This window comes from Oncorhynchus mykiss, chromosome 17, assembly GCF_057628025.1.
Source record: "Oncorhynchus mykiss isolate SJ-2025 chromosome 17, ASM5762802v1, whole genome shotgun sequence".
NCBI lineage: Eukaryota > Metazoa > Chordata > Actinopteri > Salmoniformes > Salmonidae > Oncorhynchus > Oncorhynchus mykiss.
This window is the reverse complement of record NC_143038.1, coordinates 49,360,069-49,385,000: the sequence shown is the minus strand read 5'-3', so window position 1 is coordinate 49,385,000 and position 24,932 is coordinate 49,360,069. Positions and strand designations below refer to the sequence as shown.

Genomic DNA, 24,932 nt, shown 5'->3' with positions numbered 1-24,932 from the left:
CATCAGTCCGGTATGCATGTGTACATGTGTGTGTGGTGGGCAGATTGTCTATTGAGTTTATACAGTATATATACTTCATATTCGTTTTAGCATACATAGCTTACAGTTGGCTGTTGCAAACACTGAGAAACTGTAAATGAATCGTTCCTTTCCATTTACTTTACTTGCTGTCGATTGGGGCGACTTCATTTCTGTGTTAATCTAACTTGACCCAGGCATAATGTCTATGCTGATAGACATCTAGACACACACACTAGTGGTTGCACACACACACACACACACACACACACACACACGGACGGACGGACGGACGGACGGACGGACGGACGGACGGACGGACGGACGGACGGACGGACGGACGGACGGACGGACGGACGGACGGACGGACGGACGGACAGACAGACAGACAGACAGACAGACAGACAGACAGACAGACAGACAGACAGACAGACAGACAGACAGACAGACAGACACATGCGGTATCTATTCACACAGACACATACCTGTACATGCATACACTCTCTCTCTCAAACACACACAGTTCCATTTCTCTAGAGTGAGGATTTTGTTTTGGCTGGCTGAGAGGAGAATGTAGAAGCAGCAGACATAATATTTGGATTTCTGTTAGGATTGTGTATGTTCATGTGTGTGTGCGTGTGTGTCTTTCAGGGACAGCTTGGGCCAGATGCAGAGGGGGCCAGGGGGTCAGGTGTGTGTGATGGGGGGTTGCTGGGTGGACCTATCTCTCCTCTCACAGTGAAATATGAGGAGAAATAGCTATAACATACACACACACATACACATGCACCCAAACACACTCAGACACAGCGCAGCCACAGAAGAAGCATTGCTAGCATTGGACAGCAATAATTACTAACAGGGAAGGCTGGGGAATATGGGAGATGTAGAAAGATAACAAAACCTACAGAAATTAGCCTTTAGCTTCCTTCAGTTCATACCCCATCATTTTCCTCATACTTAACCACTCCCAGGGGCTCGGTCTACCGAGTGTCTGTGTGAGTCTCTCTGCGTGTGAGTGGGTGTGTAAGTCTCTCTGTGTGTGAGTGTGTGTGTGAGTCTCTCTGCGTGTGAGTGTGTGTGTGAGTCTCTCTGCGTGTGAGTGTGTGTGTGAGACTCTCTGTGTGTGAGTCTCTCTTTGTGTGAGTCTCTCTTTGTGTGAGTCTCTCTGTGTGAGTCTCTCTGTGTGTGAGTCTCTCTGTGTGTGAGTCTCTCTTTGTGTGAGTCTCTCTTTGTGTGAGTCTCTCTTTGTGTGAGTCTGTCTGTGTGTGAGTCTCTCTGTGTGTGAGACTCTCTTTGTGTGAGTCTCTCTTTGTGTGAGTCTCTCTGTGTGTGAGTGCGTGTAGATACATGTGTAACTAGATGGTGGTTTTGTGAGTAATAACTAATATCCAATGACTAAATCTAAACTCTCCTCTCATCCCTCACTCTCCTCTCATCCCTCACTCTCCTCTTCTCTCATCCCTCACTCTACTCTCCTCTCATCCCTCACTCCTCTTCTCTCATCCCTCACTCTACTCTCCTCTCATCCCTCACTCTCCTCTCCTCTCATCCCTCACTGTCCTCTCCTCTCATCCCTCACTCTCCTCATCCCTCACTGTCCTCTCCTCCCCTCTCATCCCTCACTCTCCTCTCCTCTCATACCTCACTGTCCTCTCCTCTCATCCCTCACTCTCCTCTCCTCCCCTCTCATCCCCCCCCCCCCCCCCCCCCCCCTGCAGCCATGTGTCCTGGGGACCTGCAGCAGCTGTGGAAGGAGGTGTCGGGGGTGCAGTCTGCAGAGGAGGCCCTGAAGCAGCAGCAGACTGGAGAGGGTCTGGACCTCAGCACCAACTCTACCTCAACCTCCTTCCCCAAAGCAAACACACGCAGCAGCCTGCACAATGGACAGGACAACCACACCCCAAAGAGAGACAGATACAGAGACAGGTACAGAGACAGGTACAGAGACAGATATAGAGACAGATATAGAGACAGGTACAGAGTCAGGTACAGAGACAGGTACAGAGACAGATATAGAGACAGGTACAGAGACAGGTACAAAGACAGGTACAGAGATACAGTTGGGTGCTTTATAAACGTTTCATATGAATGCACCATCGGGGCCATATTTCAGAAATGTATTTTATTATCTGGGTTATTGTTAGATGACTGTGTTCCCCGGCGAAAGCTTGTTACGCGATGGACTGCTAGAGGACTGGCATTTTGAAAAGCTGACACACACACACACACACACACATGCTCACACACACATACATATGCTCACACATCTGATAGAGCTAGAGAGAATGTGATGTGGTCAAAAGTTTTGAGAATGACACAAATATTAATTTCCACAAAGTTTGCTGTTTCAGTGTCTTTAGATATTTTTGTCACTATGGAATACTGAAGTATTTATTACAAGCATTTCATAAGTGTCAAAGACTTTTATTGACAATTACATAAAGTTGATGCAAAGAGTCAATATTTGCAGTGTTGACCCTTCTTTTTCAAGACCTCTGCAATCCGCCCTGGCATGCTGTCAATTCACTTCTGGGCCACATCCTGACTGATGGCAGCCCATTCTTGCATAATCAATGCTTGGAGTTTGTCAGAATTTGTGGATTTTTGTTTGTCCACCCGCCTCTTGAGGATTGACCACAAGTTCTCAATGGGATTAAGGTCTGGGGAGTTTCCTGGCCATGGACCCAAAATATTAATGTTTTGTTCCCCCGGCCAATTAGTTATCACTTTTGCCTTATGGCAAGGTGCTCCATCATGCTGGAAAAGGCATTGTTCGTCACCAAACTGTTCCTGGATGGTTGGGAGAAGCTGTTCTCAGAGGATGTGTTGGTACAATTCTTTATTTGTGGCTGTGTTCTTAGGCAAAATTGTGAGTGAGCCCACTCCCTTGGCTGAGAAGCAACCCCACACATGAATGGTCTCAGGATGCTTTACTGTTGGCATGACACAGGACTGATGGTAGTGCTTACCTTGTCTTCTCCGGACAAGCTTTTTTCCGGATGCCCCAAACAATCGGAAAGGGGATTCCTCCGAGAAAATGACTTTACCCCATGCTTGTAATATCAGTCTGTCCCTGATGTTTTTCCTGGAGAGAAGTGGCTTCTTTGCTGCACTTCTTGACACCAGGCCATCCTCCAAAAGTCTTTGCCTCACTGTGTGCAGATGCACTCACACCTGCCTGCTGCCATTCCTGAGCAAGCTCTGTACTGGCGGTGTCCCGATCCCGCAGCTGAATAAATTTTAGGAGACGGTCCTGGCGCTTGCTGGACTTTCTTGGGCGCCCTGAAGCCTTGTTCAGAACAATTGCCCCACTCTCCTTGAAGTTCTTCATGATCCGATAAATGGTTGATTTAGGTGCAATCTTACTGGCAGCAATATCCTTGCCTGTGAAGCCCTTTTTGTGCAAAGCAATGATGACGGCCCATATTTCCTTGCAGGTAACCATGGCTGACAGAGGACGAACAATGATTCCAAGCACCACCCTCCTTTTGAAGCTTCCAGTCTGTTATTTGAACTCAATCAGCATGACAGAGTGATCTCCAGCCTTGTCTTCGTCAACACTCACTGACATGTTGTCAGCTGGTCCTTTTGTGGCAGGGCTGAAATGCAGTGGAAATGTTTTGGGGGATTCAGTTCATTTGCATGACAAAGAGGGACTTTGCAATGAATTGCAATTCATCTGATCACTCTTCATAACATTCTGGAGTAAATGATACAAACTGAGGCAGCAGACTTTGTGAAAATTAATATTAGTGTCATTCTCAAAAACTTTTGGCCACGACTGTACACTAATAGTGATACAGTGTGACTGATGTGTGCTCCATGTGCCCTGTAGAAGAACTGTGCTGGACGTAATTCTCACGTAGTTACTATGTCTTCAGCCTGCCATGATGTGTGTATCTGTGTGTAAGGTGTGTGTGTATAGTGTTACGTACTGTGTAATAAGCGTGTGGTGTGTGTAATATTCTAGGGTAAACGGCCCTCAGGTCATTTGATTTGTGGTCATTGTGGTCATTCTCATGTGTTTTCTGGAGTGGAGCACAAACTACTACTCTACTGCCGTCCAGGGGCCAGTTTGGCATGGGTGTGTCTGGGTGAACATTATGAGATGAGGAGGAAGAGGAGGAGGAGGAGGAAGAGGGGTAGGAAGAGGAAGAGGAAGAGGGGGAGGAGGGAGAGGTTAAGGAGGAGGAGGGGCGGAGGAGGAAGAGGAGGGGGAGGAAGGGGAGGAAGATAAGGGGGAGGAGGAAGAGGAGGAGGGGGAGGAGGAGGAAGAGGGGGAGGAGGAGTGAATGAGGAAGGGGTGACCTGAGAAATGGTTTGTTTGAATGTGAGCACAAAGTAGAAAAAGTGTTGTGTGTATGTAGTGTTATTCTTTGTGTGTGTTTGTTGGTTGTGTGTGTTTGTTTGTTGGGGCATGTGTGTGTTCAGGGGAGATGTATGTTTCAGATTGTGTGTGTTTGTTGGGTATGTATTCACCCGTGGGTTGTGTTCATTTAATCTTTAAGAGCAAGACTCTTTGAATGGATCTCCTCCTTCAGCAAGGCAGACCTCGGAGATGAACACCTCGTGCCTTATACCAAAGGCGGCCCACTATCCAGCAGCCAGTGAGTAACTCACACTCAGAAACATACACAGACCTGACATGCTGAGAATGAGGACATGCTCCCTCTGTGTGGGGGAAGTATAAGAGAGCTAGCTCCTGTGACATTTGACTGGCCCATTCTAACACTACCCTAGCATTGCTCATAGGGAGGCAGAGGAGACTGAAGGGAGGAGAAAGGAGGGGGCTAGCATGCTACAGATAATGCATGGCTGATGTGGACTGGTGTGTGGTTGCCAGTAGTTTGTCGCTTCTGCAGTCTGAGCAGCTTCTGAACTGAGCGGAGTCTACGACAGCCAACACGCATGCGCACACGCACATACACACACACACACACACACACACACACACACACACACACACACAGCACATCTGCCCAATGAGAGGGGAATAGTGGAGGAGAAGAGGGGAAAAGAGAGGACGGAGAGGAGGGGATGAGAATGCGCTTGTCTTTGGGATGGTTCCCATCTGTGAGAGGGATGGTTTGTGTTATACAACCCTGTGATGTGGATCTGGCAGAAGCCTCAACCTCCTCCACACACACAGACACACACACAGACACACACAGACACACACACAGACACACACAGACACACACACAGACACACACAGACACACACACACACACAGACACACACAGACACACACAGACACACACAAACACACACACAGACACACACACACAGACACACACGCAGACACACACACAGACACACACACAGACACACACACAGACACACACACAGACACACACACATGTGAACATTGCTGTTCCAGCCTGTATGTCTCTGGATGCTGGTAGATTTCATGTAAATAAACTGTGAACTCTCTGTGGGAGTTTGTCAGACATGAGGCCAGGCTGGTTCAAACCTCATCTGCAGCACAATGTGAACCCTGTACACTGGCTACTGGACACACACCAAACACACACAGCCACTGGACCTGCCATCACTGGCCTGGATCCGGCCCAAACCAGAATCAGCATCCCAGAGCTACACACACACACGCACACACACACACACACACACACACACACTCACTCACTCACTCACTCACTCACTCACTCACTCACTCACTCACTCACTCACTCACTCACTCACTCACTCACTCACTCACTCACTCACACACACACAGAACTGTCTCACCACAATAAAGCATACAGCCATGTCTCAGAACAACCGGCGTATGAGGGATAAGACCGCCACCCTACTCACCAATCATGCGGGCCGTATGGGTCTCATACTGACTAGAGAGGGGGGTGGGGACTGGGGCATTGTGAGGATGAACGTTTGAAATGGAGGAACACACACACCATTCTGCTCTTAGCTTCATGTTCACCACACTCTGATGACAGTAAGGGAACTATGGCCTTAGTGTGGAACAATGGATGCTTGCACTGTGTGTGTGCTTTTGCTGCTCAGAGGCATGTGTCTGTGGTTCTGATGTGTGCTTTATTTCATCTGTCAATGGTCATCTCAAATGAGATCACTAATTCCTTTCCCCTTACAGTATGTGTTGTGTGTACAGTATGTGTTGTCTATACAGTATGTGTTGTCTGTATAGTATGTGTTGTCTATACAGTATGTGTTGTCTGCACAGTATGTGTTGTCTGTACAGTATGTGTTGTCTATACAGTATGTGTTGTCTGTACAGTATGTGTTGTCTATACAGTATGTGTTGTCTGTACAGTATGTGTTGTCTGTACAGCATGTGTTGTCTATACAGTATGTGTTGTCTATACAGTATGTGTTGTCTGTACAGTATGTGATGTCTGTACAGTATGCCTGTATAGTATGTGGTGTCTATACAGTATGTGTTGTCTATACAGTATGTGTTGTCTGTACAGTATGTGTTGTCTATACAGTATGTGTTGTCTATACAGTATGTGTTGTCTGTACAGTATGTGTTGTCTATACAGTATGTGTTGTCTGTACAGTATGCCTGTACAGTATGTGTTGTCTATACAGTATGTGTTGTCTGTACGGTATGTGTTGTCTATACAGCATGTGTTGTCTATACCGTATGTGTTGTCTGTACAGTATGTGATGTCTGAACAGTATGCCTGTACAGTATGTGTTACCTGTACAGTATGTGTTGTTTATACAGTATGTGTTGTCTGTACAGTATGTCTCTACCATATATGTTGTCTGTACAGTATGTGTTGTCTATACAGTATGTGTTGTCTATACAGTATGTGTGTCTTTTCAGTGTGTGTTGTCTGTACAGTATGTGTTGTCTATACAATATGTGTTGTCTATACAGTATGTGTTGTCTATACAGTATGTGTTGTCTATACAGTATGTGTTGTCTGTACAGAATGTGTTGTCTATACCGTTTGTGATGTCTGTACAGTATGCCTGTACAGTATGTGTTGTCTGTACAATATGTGTTGTCTGTACGGTATGTGTTGTCTATACAGCATGTGTTGTCTATACAGTATGTGTTTTCTGTACAGTATGTGTTGTCTATACTGTATGTGTTGTCTATACGGTATGTGTTGTCTATACAGTATGTGTTGTCTATACAGTATGTGTTGTCTGTACAGTATGTGTTGTCTATACTGTATGTGTTGTCTATACGGTATGTGTTGTCTGTACAGTATGTGTTGTCTATACAGTATGTGTTGTACAGTATGTGTTGTCTAAACAGTATGTGATGTCTGTACATCTGTTATGTTAGCTTCACATCATTCTAACCATGCTATTTTTCTCCATCCCCTCTCTCCCCCCTCTCTCCCTCTCTTCACCCTCTCTCTCCCCTCTCCCCCCCTCTCTCCCTCTCTTCCCCCTCTCTCTCCCTCTCTTCACCCTCTCTCTCCCCTCTCTCTCGCTCTCTCAGCCATGAGGAGCATGCAGGTTCCCATCCTCTCTATGGCCATGGAGAGTGTAAATGGCCTGGCTGTGAGGCTCTGTGTGATGACATGGGACAGTTCATCAAGTGAGTAACACCCTGAAGCTGCATTCATGAACGACTCTCCTCCACACAGCCACTGTGTGTCAGTCAGCCCATGCTAGAGTGGACGGGGCCCCTATTGCTGATGGATTGTCACTTTCACTCTTCCTAGCATGACTTTCTAGTGACTAGTGTAGGACTCTACAGTGAGTACTACTATTTCAGTCAGCCCAGACACACACTACCAGCGAATGCAGCGACTAGCCAGTGCTGAGTGTCAGTCAGTCAGTGTAGCTTTCTACAGCCTTCCATCAATAATGAATCAGTTGCTATCGGTTACATCAGGCTCCCTTGGTAGAGCAGAGCGTTTTGTTATTGTGTGTCCGTCTACATTATTTAACAGCTCTCTCTCTCTCTGTCAGCCTTCTCTCATCCCTTTATCCCTCACTTCAATCCCTCTATCTCTCTTTACGTGGTGTGTAGTGAGAGAACCTGTGACACGGTGCTGATAAGGTATCAAAGAAACCGAGGTTACGCCTTATAAGATAGCATAAGTCATTCAGTGTGTATGTGTGTGTGTGTATGTGTGTGTGTGTGTGAGTGTGTGTGTGTGTGTGTGTGTGTGTGTGTGTGTGTGTGTGTGTGTGTGTGTGTGTGTGTGTGTGTGTGTGTGTGTGTGTGTGTGTGTGTGTGTGTGTGTGTGTTACCTGTCTGTAACTGGTCCCTCCCGTCTCTAGCTGATTAGTGTTGTGCTCCCAGAGTTCTCTGTTCTGAAGGGTCAAGCAAATTGTTTCCACGCTTCGTTAGTAGTTTACTTAATTAGCTCATTTACAATCACAGCTTTTTGTTTCCATGGCGCTAGCAAAGACAGCTCCCTCTCTGTCCATCTCCCCCTGCTTTCCTTCTCTCTCTCCTCTCTGCCTTTCTCTACCTCTCTGTCCATCTCCCCCTGCTTTCCTTCTCTCTCTCCTCTCTGCCTTTCTTTATCTCTCTGTCCATCTCCCCCTGCTTTCCTTCTCTCTCTCCTCTCTGCCTTTCTCTACATCTTCCCCTGCTTTCCTTCTCTCTCTCCTCTCTGCCTTTCTCTACCTCTCTGTCCATCTCGCCCTGCTTTCCTTCTCTCTCTCCTCTCTGCATTTCTTTACCTCTCTGTCCATCTCCCCCTGCTTTCCTTCTCTCTCTCCTCTCTGCCTTTCTCTACCTCTCTGTCCATCTCCCCCTGCTTTCCTTCTCTCTCTCCTCTCTGCCTTTCTCTACCTCTCTGTCCATCTCCCCCTGCTTTCCTTCTCTCTCTCCTCTCTGCCTTTCTCTACCTCTCTGTCCATCTCCCCCTGCTTTCCTTCTCTCTCTCCTCTCTGCCTTTCTCTACCTCTCTGTCCATCTCCCCCTGCTTTCCTTCTCTCTCTCCTCTCTGCCTTTCTCTACCTCTCTGTCCAACTCCCCCTGCTTTCCTTCTCTCTCTCCTCTCTGCCTTTCTTTACCTCTCTGTCCATCTCCCCCTGCTTTCCTTCTCTCTCTCCTCTCTGTCTTTCTTTACCTCTCTGTCCATCTCCCCCTGCTTTCCTTCTCTCTCTCCTCTCTGCCTTTCTCTACCTCTCTGTCCATCTCCCCCTGCTTTCCTTCTCTCTCTCCTCTCTGCCTTTCTCTACCTCTCTGTCCATCTCCCCCTGCTTTCCTTCTCTCTCCTCTCTGTCTTTCTTTACCTCTCTGTCCATCTCCCCCAAGCTTTCCTTCTCTCTCTCCTCTCTGCCTTTCTCTACCTCTCTGTCCATCTCCCCCTGCTTTCCTTCTCTCTCTCCTCTCTGCCTTTCTCTACCTCTCTGTCCATCTCCCCCTGCTTTCCTTCTCTCTCTCCTCTCTGCCTTTCTCTACCTCTCTGTCTTGTCTGTTTGCCAGGTTGGAGTCTTTGGGGATGGTGTGTAAAGTGGAGAGGGGAGAGGGAGGGGTGAGGGGGGTACAGCGGGGGAGATTGGGTGTGTGTATGTGAACGTGTGTGCTGGTGGGAATAAGGGGTGATACATCTAAGCCTGATGTAAACAGTAAGTTGTTACTATTTGTTAGCGTGATGACACAACACACAACATGTCAGGCGAACAAACTCACTAATACACACAGGCACATTCCACTGAGATCCTGATATCTCTACTACAACAGCTTCAGGACAGTCCACTTGTGGCTAACAAATAACAAACCCATAACAAACCCCTAGCAATCCCATTATGAATATTTTAAGAGGCCAAAGGAACCCTTAACCAAGGCTTTACCAAGACCTAACAATGTCTGTAAGGTAGAGAAACAGACTTTATAATTATCCACTGAGATAATATCTTGAGGGATAGTGTGTATTAACATGGCATGGTACACACACACACCCTCACATGTATGCACACACATACCCGGAGGAGGTGTTGTGAAATGATGGCAGCGGACAGTCTGATCAAAGCCAGAGGCAGGCTGGGAAAGTTTTGAGAGGAAAGCTGTTGTTTGGTGTCTTATTTCACACAGCCTCAGGGCAGGTGGAGTGAGAGGGGGAGAGAGAGAGAGAGAGAGAGAGAGAGAGAGAGAGAGAGACAAACAAACAGTGACAGATAAAGCCGTCAGGTCGACAGTGCGCTCCCCTCCCAGCCTTCCTTAGTCATCGCTCCGGGCAGGAAGAGACGAGAGGAGACACTCTTCTATTTCCAGCTCTTTTCTTCCTTCTGATCTTTGATCTCTCTCTTTCCTCCCATCCCCTTTATTCTCTTTGTCCCGCCACTATCCTCTTCCCATCACCTATTTTCTTCTCTTCTCCTCTTCTATCTAATTACATTTTCCTAAATAGTAGAGACATTTACTAATTTCCCCTCCTGTCTCTTTCTCTTGCTCTATGCCGTCTGGTATAGTACTTTGTTGGCTGTGGTTAGTGGGGCTGATGGTAATGGGTAATGTGGGTTGAATCCCGGTCTGAGAGGGCTGAGGAGTAAACAGAGACTCATTGTCGGGACGCACGGAAAAAAACCTGGCTACTGTTTATGACTGAGCCACAGAGTTGGAGGGGGGGGGGGGGTAGAGGTGGAGGAAAATAGGAAGAAATTATGTTGGAGTGGAGGGTTATAGAGAGAGTTAGGGAGTGGAGGAGTGAAGAGAGAGTTAGAGAGTGGAGGAGTGAAGAGAGAGTTGGGGAGTGGAGGTATAAAGAGAGAGTTAGGGAGTGGAGGAGTGAAGAGAGAGTTAGGGAGTGGAGGAGTGAAGAGAGAGTTAGGGAGTGGAGTGAAGAGAGCGTTAGGGAGTGGAGGATTATAGAGAGAGTTAGGGAGTGGAGAATTATAGAGAGAGTTAGGGAGTGGAGGATTATAGAGAGAGTTAGGGAGTGGAGGAGTGAAGAGAGAGTTAGGGAGTGGAGGATTATAGCGAGAGTTAGGGAGTGGAGGATTATAGAGAGAGTTAGGGAGTTGAGGAGTGAAGAGAGAGTTAGGGAGTGGAGGATTATAGCAAGAGTTAGGGAGTGGAGGAGTGAAGAGAGAGTTAGGGAGTGGAGAATTATAGAGAGAGTTAGGGAGTGGAGGAGTGAAGAGAGAGTTAGGGAGTGGAGGAGTGAAGAGAGAGTTAGGGAGTTGAGGATTATAGCGAGAGTTAGGGAGTGGAGGATTATAGAGAGAGTTAGGGAGTGGAGGAGTGAAGAGAGAGTTAGGGAGTGGAGGATTATAGAGAGAGTTAGGGAGTGGATGATTATAGAGAGAGTTAGGGAGTGGAGGAGTGAAGAGAGAGTTAGGGAGTGGAGGATTATAGCGAGAGTTAGGGAGTGGCGGAGTGAAGAGAGAGTTAGGGAGTGGAGGAGTGAAGAGAGGGTTAGGTAGTGGAGGATTATAGAGAGAGTTAGGGAGTGGAGGAGTGAAGAGAGAGTTAGGGAGTGGAGGAGTGAAGAGAGAGTTAGGGAGTGGAGGATTATAGAGAGAGTTAGGGAGTGGAGGAGTGAAGAGAGAGTTAGGGAGTGGAGGATTATAGAGAGAGTTAGGGAGTGGAGGAATTATAGCGAGAGTTAGGGAGTGGAGGATTATAGCGAGAGTTAGGGAGTGGAGGATTATAGAGAGAGTTAGGGAGTGGAGGAGTGAAGAGAGAGTTAGGGAGTGGAGGATATAGCGAGAGTTAGGAGTGGAGGTATAAAGAGAGAGTTAGGGAGTGGAGGAGTGAAGAGAGAGTTAGGGAGTAGAGGAGTGAAGAGAGAGTTAGGGAGTGGAGGAGTGAAGAGAGAGTTAGGGAGTGGAGGAATAGAGAGAGTTAGGGAGTGGAGGAGTGAAGAGAGAGTTAGGGAGTGGAGGATTATAGAGAGAGTTAGGGAGTGGAGGATTATAGCGAGAGTTAGGGAGTGGAGGATTATAGCGAGAGTTAGGGAGTGGAGGATATAGAGAGAGTTAGGGAGTGGAGGAGTGAAGAGAGAGTTAGGGAGTGGAGGATTATAGCGAGAGTTAGGGAGTGGGAGGATTATAGAGAGAGTTAGGGGTTGAGGAGTGAGAGAGAGTTAGGGAGTGGAGGATTATAGCAAGAGTTAGGGAGTGGAGGAGTGAAGTGAGAGTTAGGGAGTGGAGAATTATAGAGAGAGTTAGGGAGTGGAGGAGTGAAGAGAGAGTTAGGGAGTGGAGGAGTGAAGAGAGAGTTAGGGAGTTGAGGATTATAGCGAGAGTTAGGGAGTGAGGATTATAGAGAGAGTTAGGGAGTGGAGGAGTGAAGAGAGAGTTAGGGAGTGGAGGATATAGAGAGAGTTAGGGAGTGGATGATTATAGAGAGAGTTAGGGAGTGGAGGAGTGAAGAGAGAGTTAGGGAGTGGAGGATTATAGCGAGAGTTAGGGAGTGGAGGAGTGAAGAGAGAGTTAGGGAGTGGAGGAGTGAAGAGAGGGTTAGGTAGTGGAGGATTATAGAGAGAGTTAGGGAGTGGAGGATTGAAGAGAGGTTAGGGAGTGGAGGAGTGAAGAGAGAGTTAGGGAGTGGAGGATTATAGAGAGAGTTAGGGAGTGGAGGAGTGAAGAGAGAGTTAGGGAGTGGAGGATTATAGAGAGAGTTAGGGAGTGGAGGATTATAGCGAGAGTTAGGGAGTGGAGGATTATAGCGAGAGTTAGGGAGTGGAGGATTATAGAGAGAGTTAGGGAGTGGATGAGTGAGAGAGAGTTAGGAGTGGAGGATTATAGCGAGAGTTAGGGAGTGGAGGTATAAAGAGAGTTAGGGAGTGGAGGAGTGAAGAGAGAGTTAGGGAGTAGAGGAGTGAGAGAGAGTTAGGGAGTGGAGGAGTGAAGAGAGAGTTAGGGAGTGGAGGATTATAGCGAGAGTTAGGGAGTGGAGGAGGAAGAGAGAGTTAGGGAGTGGAGGAGTGAAGAGAGGGTTAGGTAGTGGAGGATTATAGAGAGAGTTAGGGAGTGGAGGAGTGAAGAGAGAGTTAGGGAGTGGAGGAGTGAAGAGAGAGTTAGGGAGTGGAGGATATAGAGAGAGTTAGGGAGTGGAGGAGTGAAGAGAGAGTTAGGAGTGGAGGATATAGAGAGAGTTAGGGAGTGGAGGATTATAGCGAGAGTTAGGGAGTGGAGGATTATAGCGAGAGTTAGGGAGTGGAGGATTATAGAGAGAGTTAGGGAGTGGAGGAGTGAAGAGAGAGTTAGGGAGTGGAGGATTATAGCGAGAGTTAGGGAGTGGAGGTATAAAGAGAGAGTTAGGGAGTGGAGGATGAGAGAGAGTTAGTGAGTAGAGGGAGTGAAGAGGAGTTAGGGAGTGGAGGAGTGAAGAGAGAGTTAGGGAGTGGAGGATTATAGAGAGATTAGGGAAGGAGGAGTGAAGAGAGAGTTAGGGAGTGGAGGATTATAGAGAGAGTTAGGGAGTGGAGGATTATAGCGAGAGTTAGGGAGTGGAGGATTATAGCGAGAGTTAGGGAGTGGAGGATTATAGCGAGAGTTAGGGAGTGGAGGAGTGAAGAGAGAGTTAGGGAGTGGAGGAGTGAAGAGAGGGTTAGGTAGTGGAGGATTATAGAGAGAGTTAGGGAGTGGAGGAGTGAAGAGAGAGTTAGGGAGTGGAGGAGTGAAGAGAGAGTTAGGGAGTGGAGGATTATAGAGAGAGTTAGGGAGTGGAGGAGTGAAGAGAGAGTTAGGGAGTGGAGGATTATAGAGAGAGTTAGGGAGTGGAGGATTATAGCGAGAGTTAGGGAGTGGAGGATTATAGCGAGAGTTAGGGAGTGGAGGATTATAGAGAGAGTTAGGGAGTGGAGGAGTGAAGAGAGAGTTAGGGAGTGGAGGATTATAGCGAGAGTTAGGGAGTGGAGGTATAAAGAGAGAGTTAGGGAGTGGAGGAGTGAAGAGAGAGGTTAGGGAGTAGAGGAGTGAAGAGAGAGTTAGGGAGTGGAGGAGTGAAGAGAGAGTTAGGGAGTGGAGGATTATAGAGAGAGTTAGGGAGTGGAGGAGTGAAGAGAGAGTTAGGGAGTGGAGGATTATAGAGAGAGTTAGGGAGTGGAGGATTATAGCGAGAGTTAGGGAGTGGAGGATTATAGCGAGAGTTAGGGAGTGGAGGATTATAGAGAGAGTTAGGGAGTGGAGGAGTGAAGAGAGATTTAGGGAGTGGAGGATTATAGCGAGAGTTAGGGAGTGGAGGATGATAGAGAGAGTTAGGGGTGGAGGAGTGAAGAGAGAGTAAGGGAGTGGAGGATTATAGCGAGAGTTAGGAGTGGAGGAGTGAAGAGAGAGTTAGGGAGTGGAGAATTATAGAGAGAGTTAGGGAGTGGAGGAGTGAGAGAGAGTTAGGGAGTGGAGGAGTGAAGAGAGAGTTAGGGAGTGGAGAAGTGAAGAGAGAGTTCGGGAGTTGAGGATTATAGAGAGAGTTAGGGAGTGGAGGAGTGAAGAGAGAGTTAGGGAGTGGAGGAGTGAAGAGAGGGTTAGGGAGTGGTGGATTATAGAGAGAGTAGGTAGTGGAGGAGTGAAGAGAGAGTTAGGGAGTTGAGGATTATAGCGAGAGTTAGGGAGTGGAGGATTATAGAGAGAGTTAGGGAGTGGAGGATGTGAAGAGAGAGTTAAGGAGTGGAGGAGTGAAGAGAGAGTTAGGGAGTGGAGGATTATAGAGAGAGTTAGGGAGTGGAGGAGTGAAGAGAGAGTTAGGGAGTGGAGGATTATAGCGAGAGTTAGGGAGTGGAGGTATAAAGAGAGTTAGGGAGTGGAGGAGTGAAGAGAGAGTTAGGGAGTGGGGGAGTGAAGAGAGAGTTAGGGAGTGGAGGAGTGAAGAGAGAGTTAGGGAGTTGAGGATTATAGCGAGAGTTAGGGAGTGGAGGATTATAGAGAGAGTTAGGGAGTGGAGGAGTGAAGAGAGAGTTAGGTAGTGGAGGATTATAGCGAGAGTTAGGGAGTGGAGGAGTGAAGAGAGAGTTAGGGAGTGGAGGATTATAGCGAGAGTTAGGGAGTGGAGGTATAAGAGAGAGTTAGGGAGTGGAGGAGTGAAGAGAGAGTTAGGGAGTGGAGGAGTGAAGAGAGAGTTAGGGAGTGGAGGAGTGAAGAGAGAGTTAGGGAGTGGAGGAGTGAAGAGAGAGTTAGGGAGTTGAGGATTATAGCGAGAGTTAGGGAGTGGAGGATTATAGAGAGAGTTAGGGAGTGGAGGAGTGAAGAGAGAGTTAAGGAGTGGAGGAGTGAAGAGAGAGTTAGGGAGTGGAGGATTATAGAGAGAGTTAGGGAGTGGAGGAGTGAAGAGAGAGTTAGGGAGTGGAGGATTATAGCGAGAGTTAGGGAGTGGAGGAGTGAAGAGAGAGTTAGGGAGTGGAGGAGTGAAGAGAGAGTTAGGGAGTGGACGTATAAAGAGAGAGTTAGGGAGTGGATGAGTAAGAGAGAGTTAGGGACTGGAGGAGTGAAGAGAGAGTTAGGGAGTGGAGGAGTGAAGAGAGAGTTAGGGAGTGGAGGATTATAGCGAGAGTTAGGGAGTGGAGGATTATAGAGAGAGTTAGGGAGTGGAGGAGTGAAGAGAGAGTTAGGTAGTGGAGGATTATAGCGAGAGTTAGGGAGTCGAGGATTATAGAGAGAGTTAGGGAGTGGAGGAGTGAAGAGAGAGTTAGGGAGTGGAGGAGTGAAGAGAGAGTTAGGGAGTGGAGGAGTGAAGAGAGGTTAGGGAGTGGAGGAGTGAAGAGAGAGTTAGGGAGTGGAGGAGTGAGAGAGAGTTAGGGGTGGAGGAGTGAAGAGAGAGTTAGGGAGTGGAGGAGTGAAGAGAGGGTTAGGGAGTGGAGGAGTGAAGAGAGAGTTAGGGAGTGGAGGAGTGAAGAGAGAGTTAGGGAGTGGAGGAGTGAAGAGAGGGTTAGGGAGTGGAGGAGTAAAGAGAGAGTTAGGGAGTGGAGGAGTGAATAGAGAGTTAGGGAGTGGAGGTGTAAAGAGAGAGTTAGGGAGTGGAGGAGTGAAGAGAGAGTTAGGGAGTGGAGGGTTATAGAGAGAGTTAGGAAGTGGAGGATTATAGAGAGAGTTAGGGAGTGGAGGTGTAAAGAGAGAGTTAGGGAGTGGAGGAGTGAAGAGAGGGTTAGGGAGTGGAGGATTATAGAGCGAGTTAGGGAGTGGAGGAGTGAAGAGAGAGTTAGGGAGTGGAGGAGTGAAGAGAGAGTTAGGGAGTGGAGGATTATAGAGAGAGTTAGGGAGTGGAGGAGTGAAGAGAGAGTTAGGGAGTGGAGGAGTGAAGAGAGAGTTAGGGAGTGGAGGATTATAGAGAGAGTTAGGGAGTGGAGGATTATAGCGAGAGTTAGGTAGTGGAGGATTATAGCGAGAGTTAGGGAGTGGAGGATTATAGAGAGAGTTAGGGAGTGGAGGAGTGAAAAGAGAGTTAGGGAGTGGAGGATTATAGCGAGAGTTAGGGAGTGGAGGTAAAGAGAGAGTTAGGGAGTGGAGGAGTGAAGAGAGAGTTAGGGAGTGGAGGAGTCCATGCTAGGTAAAGCTCCGCCTTATCTCAGTTCACTGGTTACGATGGCAACACCCATCCGTAGCACGCGCTCCAGCAGGTGTATCTCACTGATCATCCCTAAAGCCAACACCTAATTTGGCCGCCTTTCGTTCCAGTTCTCTGCTGCCTGTGACTGGAACGAATTGCAAAAATCGCTGAAGTTGGAGACTTTTATCTCCCTCACCAACTTCAAACATCTGCTATCTGAGCAGCTAACCGATCGCTGCAGCTGTACATAGTCTATTGGTAAATAGCCCACCCATTTTCACCTACCTCATCCCCATACTGTTTTTATTTATTTATTTTTCTGCTCTTTTGCACACCAATATCTCTACCTGTACATAACCATCTGATCATTTATCACTCGAGTGTTAATCTGCATAATTGTAATTATTTGCCTACCTTCTCATGCCTTTTGCACACAATGTATATATAGACTCCCCTTTTTTCTACTGTGTTATTGACTTGTTAATTGTTTACTCCATGTGTAACTCTGTGTTGTCTGTTCACACTGCTATGCCTTATCTTGGCCAGATCGCAGTTGCAAATGAGAACTTGTTCTCAACTAGCCTACCTGGTTAAATAAAGGTGAAATAAAATTTAAAAAAATTAAAAAAGGAGTGAAGAGAGAGTTAGGGAGTGGAGGAGTGAAGAGAGAGTTAGGGAGTGGAGGATTATAGAGAGAGTTAGGGAGTGGAGGAGTGAAGAGAGAGTTAGGGAGTGGAGGATTATAGAGAGAGTTAGGGAGTGGAGGAGTGAAGAGAGAGTTAGGGAGCGGAGGAGTGAAGAGAGAGTTAGGGAGTGGAGGAGTGAAGAGAGAGTTAGGGAGTTGAGGATTATAGCGAGAGTTAGGGAGTGGAGGATTATAGAGAGAGTTAGGGAGTGGAGGAGTGAAGAGAGAGTTAAGGAGTGGAGGAGTGAAGAGAGAGTTAGGGAGTGGAGGATTATAGAGAGAGTTAGGGAGTGGAGGAGTGAAGAGAGAGTTAGGGAGTGGAGGATTATAGCGAGAGTTAGGGAGTGGAGGAGTGAAGAGAGAGTTATGGAGTGGAGGAGTGAAGAGAGGGTTAGGTAGTGGAAGATTATAGAGAGAGTTAGGGAGTGGAGGAGTGAAGAGAGAGTTAGAGAGTGGAGGAGTGAAGAGAGAGTTAGGGAGTGGAGGTATAAAGAGAGAGTTAGGGAGTGGAGGATTATAGAGAGAGTTAGGGAGTGGAGGAGTGAAGAGAGAGTTAGGTAGTGGAGGATTATAGCGAGAGTTAGGGAGTCGAGGATTATAGAGAGAGTTAGGGAGTGGAGGAGTGGAGAGTTAGGGAGTGGAGGAGTGAAGAGAGAGTTAGGGAGTGGAGGAGTGAAGAGAGGGTTAGGGAGTGGAGGATTATAGAGAGAGTTAGGGAGTGGAGGAGTGAAGAGAGAGTTAGGGGAGTGGAGGAGTGACGAGAGGGTTAGGGAGTGGAGGATTATAGAGAGAGTTAGGGAGTGGAGGAGTGAAGAGAGAGTTAGGGAGTGGAGGAGTGAAGAGAGAGTTAGGGAGTGGAGGAGTGAAGAGAGGGTTATGGAGTGGAGGAGTGAAGAGAGAGTTAGGGAGTGGATGAGTGAAGAGAGGTTAGGGAGTGGAGGAGTGAAGAGAGAGTTAGGGAGTGGAGGATTATAGAGAGAGTTAGGGAGTGGAGGATTATAGAGAGAGTTAGGGAGTGGAGGAGTGAAGAGAGAGTTAGGTAGTGGAGGATTATAGCGAGAGTTAGGGAGTCGAGGATTATAGAGAGAGTTAGGGAGTGGAGGAGTGAAGAGAGAGTTAGGGAGTGGAGGAGTGAAGAGAGGGTTATGGAGTGGAGGAGTGAAGAGAGAGTTAGGGAGTGGATGAGTGAAGAGAGAGTTAGGGAGTGGAGGAGTGAAGAGAGGGTTAGGGAGTGGAGGATATAGAGAGGGTTAGGGGGTGGAGGAGTGAAGAGAGAGTTAGGGAGTGGAGGAGTGAAGAGAGAGTTAGGGAGTGGAGGAGTGAAGAGAGAGTTAGGGAGTGGAGGATTATAGCGAGAGTTAGGGAGTGGAGGATTATAGAGAGAGTTAGGGAGTGGAGGATTATAGAGAGAGTTAGGGAGTGGACTAGTGAAGAGAGAGTTAGGGAGTGGAGGGTTATAGCGAGAGTTAGGGAGTGGAGGAGTGAATAGAGAGTTAGGGAGTGGAGGAGTAAAGAGAGAGTTAGGGAGTGGAGGAGTGAAGAGAGAGTTTGGGAGTGGAGGTGTAAAGAGAGAGTTAGGGAGTGGAGGAGTGAAGAGAGAGTTAGGGAGTGGAGGGTTATAGAGAGAGTTAGGGAGTGGAGGATTATAGAGAGAGTTAGGGAGTGGGGGTGTAAAGAGAGAGTTAGTGCGTGGAGGTATAAAGAGACAGTTAGGGAGTGGAGGAGTGAAGAGAGAGTTAGGGAGTGGAGGATTATAGAGAGAGTTAGGGAGTGTAGGAGTGAAGAGAGAGTTAGGGAGTGGAGGATTATAGAGAGAGTTGGGGAGTGGAGGATTATAGAGAGAGTTAGGGAGTGGAGGAGTGAAGAGAGAGTTAGGGAGTGGATGATTATTGAGAGAGTTAGGGAGTGGAGGAGTGAAGAGAGAGTTAGGGAGTGGAGGTATAAAGAGAGAGTTAGGGAGTGGAGGAGTAAAGAGAGAGTTAGGGTGTGGAGGATTATAGAGAGAGTTAGGGAGTGGGGGTGTAAAGAGAGGGGGAGTAGAGGGAGGTGAGATCATTTTTTTGAGAGAAATATGGAGTGGAGGAGTGAAGAGATAGTTATGGGTGGAGGAGTGAAGAGATAGTTAGGGAGTGGAGGTTTATAGAGAGTTAGGGAGTGGGGGTGTAAAGAGAGAGTTGGGGAGTGGGGGTGTAAAGAGAGAGTTAGGGATTGGGGGTGTAACGAGAGAGTTAGGGAATGGAGGATTATAGACATAGTTAGGGAGTGGGGGTGTAAAGAGAGAGTTAGGGAGTGGGGTGTAAAGAGAGAGTTAGGGAGTGTAGGATTATGGAGAGAGTTAGGAAGTGGGGGTGTAAAGAGAGAGTTAGGGAGTGGGGGTGTAAAGAGAGAGTTAGGGAGTGGGGGTGTAAAGAGAGAGTTAGGAAGTGGAGGTGTAAAGGGAGAGTTAGGGAGTGGGGGTGTAAATAGAGAGTTAGGGAGTGGAGGATTATAGAGAGAGTTAGGGAGTGGGGGTGTAAAGAGAGAGTTAAGGAGTGGGGGTGTAAAGAGAGAGTTAGGAGTGGGGGTGTAAAGAGAGAGTTAGGGGTGGAGGATTATAGAAAGAGTTAGGAAGTGGGGGTGTAAAGAGAGAGTCATGGAGTGGGGGTGTAAAGAGAGAGTTAGGGAGTGGGGGTGTAAAGAGAGAGTTAGGGAGTGGAGGATTATAGAGAGAATTAGGAAGTGGGGGTGTAAAGAGAGAGTTAGGGAGGGAGGTGAGATCATGTTTTTGTTATTATTACCATGTACTTGTGTTGAGCCGTCTATCTATGCCGGGATTACCCATGCCATGACATCATTGTTATTGGTTCATTTCTTCTCTCAGTCTTATATTTTCAAACTCCCCACTCACTTAAAGACATACACAAAGATACACACATCGTATCAGAGTTGTCATGAGCAGAAAATAGGGATGTCCCGTGTAGTCCTTGGTCACAGATAGTCAGAAATACACAAGTCCTTTAGAATCTCCAGACAACTTTTTTAATGGCACATAGTTGTACACATACAGTCAGGGTAGGCAGCAGCAACCTGCAAATAACCCTGGCAATGACTGAGGGAGGGAGGGAGGGAGGGAGGGAGGGAGGGAGGGAGGGAGGGAGGGAGGGAGGGAGGGAGGGAGGGAGGGAGGGAGGGAGGGAGGGAGGGAGGGAGGGAGGGAGGGGGAGAATGGGTTAGAGAGAGGAAGAAGGGGAGGGAGAGAGGGAGAAGGGGAGGGAGAGAGGGAGAAGGGGAGGGAGAGAGGGAGAAGGGGAGGGAGAGAGGGGAGAATGGGAGGGAGAATGGGAGGGAGAGAGGGAGAAGGGGAGGGAGAGAGGGGGAATGGGAGGGAGAGAGGGAGAAGGGGAGGGAGAGAGGGGGAATAGGAAGGAGAGATGGAGAAGGGGAGGGAGAGAGGGAGAAGGGGAGGGAGAGAGCGAGAATGGGTTAGAGAGAGGGAGAATGGGAGGGAGAGAGGAAGAAGGGGAGGTAGAGAGGGAGAATGGGAGGGAGAGAGGGAGAATGGGAGGGAGAGGGGGAGAATGGGAGGGAGAGAGGGAGAATGGGTTAGAGGGAGGAAGACGGGGAGGGAGAGAGGGGGAAGGGGAGGGAGAGAGGGAGAAGGGGAGGGAGAGAGGGAGAATGGGAGGGAGAATGGGAGGGAGAGAGGGAGAAGGGGAGGGAGAGAGGGGGAATGGGAGGGAGAGAGGGAGAAGGGGAGGGAGAGAGGGGGAATAGGAAGGAGAGATGGAGAAGGGGAGGGAGAGAGGGAGAAGGGGAGGGAGAGAGCGAGAATGGGTTAGAGAGAGGGAGAATGGGAGGGAGAGAGGAAGAAGGGGAGGTAGAGAGGGAGAATGGGAGGGAGAGAGGGAGAATGGGAGGGAGAGGGGGAGAATGGGAGGGAGAGAGGGAGAATGGGTTAGAGGGAGGAAGACGGGGAGGGAGAGAGGGGGAAGGGGAGGGAGAGAGGGAGAAGGGGATGGAGGGAGAGGGCGAGAATGGGAGGGAGAGAGGGAGAATGGAGAATGGGAGGGAGAGAGGGAGAAGGGGAGGGAGAGAGGGAGAAGGGGAGGGAGAATGGTGAGGGGAGAGGGGGGAAGGGGAGGGAGAGAGGGAGAAGGGGATGGAGAGAGGGAGAATGGGAGGGAGAGGGCGAGAATGGGAGGGAGAGAGGGAGGGAGAATGGGAGGGAGAGAGGGAGAGAGGGAGAAGGGGAGGGAGAGAGGGGGAATAGGAAGGAGAGATGGAGAAGGGGAGGGAGAGAGGAAGAAGGGAGGGAGAGCGCGAGAATGGGTTAGAGAGAGGGAGAATGGGAGGGAGAGAGGAAGAAGGGGAGGGAGAGAGGGAGAATGGGAGGGAGAGAGGGAGAATGGGAGGGAGAGAAGGAGAATGGGAGGGAGAGGAAGAAGGGGAGGGAGAGAGGGGAAGGGGAGGGAGAGAGGGAGAAGGGGATGGAGAGAGGGAGAATGGGAGGGAGAGAGGGAGATGGGAGGGAGAGAGGGAGAAGGGGAGGGAGAGAAGGGGAAGGGGAGGGAGAGAGGGAGAAGGGGATGGAGAGAGGGAGAATGGGAGGGAGAGGGAGAGGGCGAGATTGGGAGGGAGGGAGAATGGGAGGGAGAGAGAGAGAGAGGGAGAAGGGGAGGGAGAGGGGAGAATGGGAGGGAGAAGGGGAGGGATAGAGGGAGAATGGGAGGGAGAGAGGGAGAAGGGAGGGAGAGAGGGAGAATGGGAGGGAGAGAGGGAGAAGGGGAGGGAGAATGGGAGGGAGAGAGGGAGAAGAGGAGGGAGAGAGGGAGAAGGGAGGGAGAGAGGGAGAATGGGTGGGAGAGAGGGAGAAGGGGTGGGAGAGGGGGAGAATGGGTTAGAGAGAGGAAGAAGGGTAGGGAAAGAGGGAGAAGGGGGGGAGAGAGGGAGAAGGGGAGGGAGAGAGGGAGAATGGGTGGGAGAGAGGGAGAATGGGAGGGAGAGAGGGAGAATGGGAGGGAGAGAGGAAGAAGGGGAGGGAGAGAGGGAGAATGGGAGGGGAGAAGGAGAAGGGGAGGGAGAGAGGGATAATGGGAGGGAGAGGAAGAAGGGAGGGAGAGAGGGAGAAGGAGAGGGAGAGAGGGAGGGAGAATGGGTGGGAGAGAGGGAGAATGGGAGGGAGAGAGGGAGAAGGGGAGGGAGAGAGGGAGAATGGGTTAGAGAGAGGAAGAAGGGGAGGGAGAGAGGGGGAATGGGAGGGAGAGAGGGAGAAGGGGAGGGAGAGAGGGAGAATGGGTTAGAGAGAGGGAGAAGGGGAAGGAGAGAGGGAGAATGGGAGGGAGAGATGGAGAAGGGGAGGGAGAGAGGGAGAATGGGAGGGAGAGATGGAGAAGGGGAGGGAAGAGGTAGAAGGGGAGGGAGAGAGAGGGGGAGAATGGGAGGAGAGGGAGAATGGGTTAGAGAGAGGAAGAATGGGAGGGAGAGAGGGAGAAGGGGAGGGAAGGGGAGGGAGAGTGGGAGAATGGGTTAGAGAGAGGAAGAATGGGAGGGAGAGAGGGAGAAGGGGAGGGAGAGAGGGAGAAGGGGAGGGGAGAGGGAGAAGGGGAGGGAGAGAGGGAGCGGTACGCTGGGAAAGATCAGAAGGTCCCGCATCCTCCCACAGCAGAGGAAACAAACATCACCGCCATTCAGACACAGCACACACACACACTCTGTCTCACACACCCACTCTATCTCACACACACACTAACATATAATCACGCACACACACACACGTGCACCCACACACATATTTCAGGGCAAAAGTGTATTAGGAGTAAATCATAGATTAGGACCTCTCTCTGTAGCTATGATAACACATGAGCTCATGTCCAGGTGTTCTCCCACACTGAGGTCATGGACTAGAGAGCAGAATACACACACACACTAAAAATAATATGGTTATATTGAACTGATATACATATGTAATGTAATTTTTTACATAACTCCCTCCCCTCACTAATAGACACACAATCTCTCCTCCACTGTGTAAACTGTCTGGTTGTTTTGTTTAACACTGAGTTCAACAGTTGACTCTTTCATGTTTGGACTTTGTTGTGTTTTTTCTGTGAGGAGGAAATCTAGTTTATACTGTGAAGTGTTTGGTACAAGCCCACTATTGTGTGTGTTTCCATGTGTCTGTTTGGACAGGAGTGTGAAGCCCTCTGGTCTCTTGAAAAACTCTAAACAGGAAAATAAACAACTATCTGCAGTCACATAAATGTGAACATTTATTTATATGAAGTCGTCATTGGCCGGGATCACAGAAACTGGAGCGTTGGTATCTGCTGCACGCTGTACAGTCACATGTCTCCCTACTGTCCTCTTCCAATGACACACACAGTGGCACATATGTCTGGTGTTACATTGAATATGTGTGAATATGGAAGAAAGTAAATGATGGATTAATATGATTTGTTTTGCGTGACATTAACGGGCTATAACCCAGTTGTATCCCTCTATCTCTCCCCCCTCCTCTCCCTCTGCCCTCCTCTCCCTCTGTCGTCATCTCCCTCTGTCGTCATCTCCCTCTCTTTTCTCTCAGGCATCTGAACAACGAGCATGCTCTGGATGACCGCAGCACAGCCCAGTGCAGGGTGCAGATGCAGGTGGTACAACAGCTGGAGATACAGGTGGGCTACACATACACACACACACACACACACACACACACACACACACACATAGCCACTCTCTGTGACTGTGACTTGTCTGAGTCAGGGTGGGGGTTAGAGAAAGCACTGGAGCTTGTAATTTAAAAGAGGAAATCTGCCATCACAGGCCCCAATTATGAACCTCCCAGTCCAGCCCAGTCCAGTTGAGCCCAGCCCAGTCCAATCCAGCCCAATCCCGTCCAGTCCAGCCCAGTCCAGTTGAGCCCAGCCCAGTCCAATCCAGCCCAATCCAGCCCAATCCCGTCCAGTCCAGCCCAGTCCCGTCCATTCCAGCCCAGCCCAGCCCAGTCCAGTCCAGTCCAGCCCAGCCCAATCCCATCAAGCCCAGTCCCGTCCAGTCCAGCCCAGTCCAGTCCAGTCCAGCCCAGCCCAATCCCATCAAGCCCAGTCCCGTCCAGTCCAGCCCAGTCCCGTCCCGCCCAGCCCAGTCCAGCCCAGTCCAGTCAAGCCCAGCCCAGTCCAATCCAGCCCAATCCAGCCCAGTCCAGCCCAGTCCCGTCCAGCCCAGCCCAGTCCAGTCCAGTCCCGTCCAGTCCAGCCCAGTCCTGTCCCGCCCAGCCCAGTCCTGTCCCGCCCAGCCCAGTCCAGCCCAGTCCAGTCCAGCCCAGCCCAGTCCAATCCAGCCCAATCCAGCCCAGTCCAGCCCAGTCCCGTCCAGCCCAGCCCAGTCTGGGCCCCACGCCTGAAGCCACCGCTGGGAAACACAACGTGACAGAGAGGCAGGCGGTGTCACATCACATCAGCTCTCCGGTCCTCTCTGCTTCCCCTGCCATGTCAACTACCTCAGCCAGGCACTGGCATCACCACTCACTACTGCTCTGTTACAGTACCTACACACAGATTAACACACACACACTTCACTCAATGCTGCCCTGCTGGTCTCATTCAGCCAGCTTCTGCAGGCCTCTCACTCTCACGCACACACACACACATTCTGTCATAAACACACACATACAGACACACACGTACATACACACACATACAGACACACACATACAGACACACACGTACATACACACACATACAGACACACACATACAGACACACACGTACAGACACACACGTACAGACACACACGTACAGACACACACATACAGACACACACGTACAGACACACACATACAGACACACACATACAGAC

At 49.3% G+C, this 24,932-nt stretch overlaps 1 protein-coding gene across 34 annotated transcripts in view; it reads left to right on the top strand.

Moving 5' to 3' along the window:
- Positions 1–24,932, top strand: part of LOC110494414 (forkhead box protein P4) — a 160,568-nt gene that overhangs the window by 115,857 nt on the left and 19,779 nt on the right. For 20 of the 34 annotated variants that reach the window (XM_090205837.1, XM_090205832.1, XM_090205826.1 and 17 more), the window contains 4 exons: positions 1,740–1,947; positions 4,530–4,628; positions 7,463–7,561; positions 23,662–23,749. In XM_090205837.1, the coding sequence (XP_090061963.1) occupies positions 1,740–1,947; positions 4,530–4,628; positions 7,463–7,561; positions 23,662–23,749 (494 nt within the window). Of the gene's footprint in view, positions 1–1,739; positions 1,960–4,529; positions 4,629–7,462; positions 7,562–23,661; positions 23,750–24,932 lie in introns of all 34 variants that reach the window. The other 14 variants (XM_090205829.1, XM_036950470.2, XM_036950472.2 and 11 more) reach the window with 1 other exon arrangement.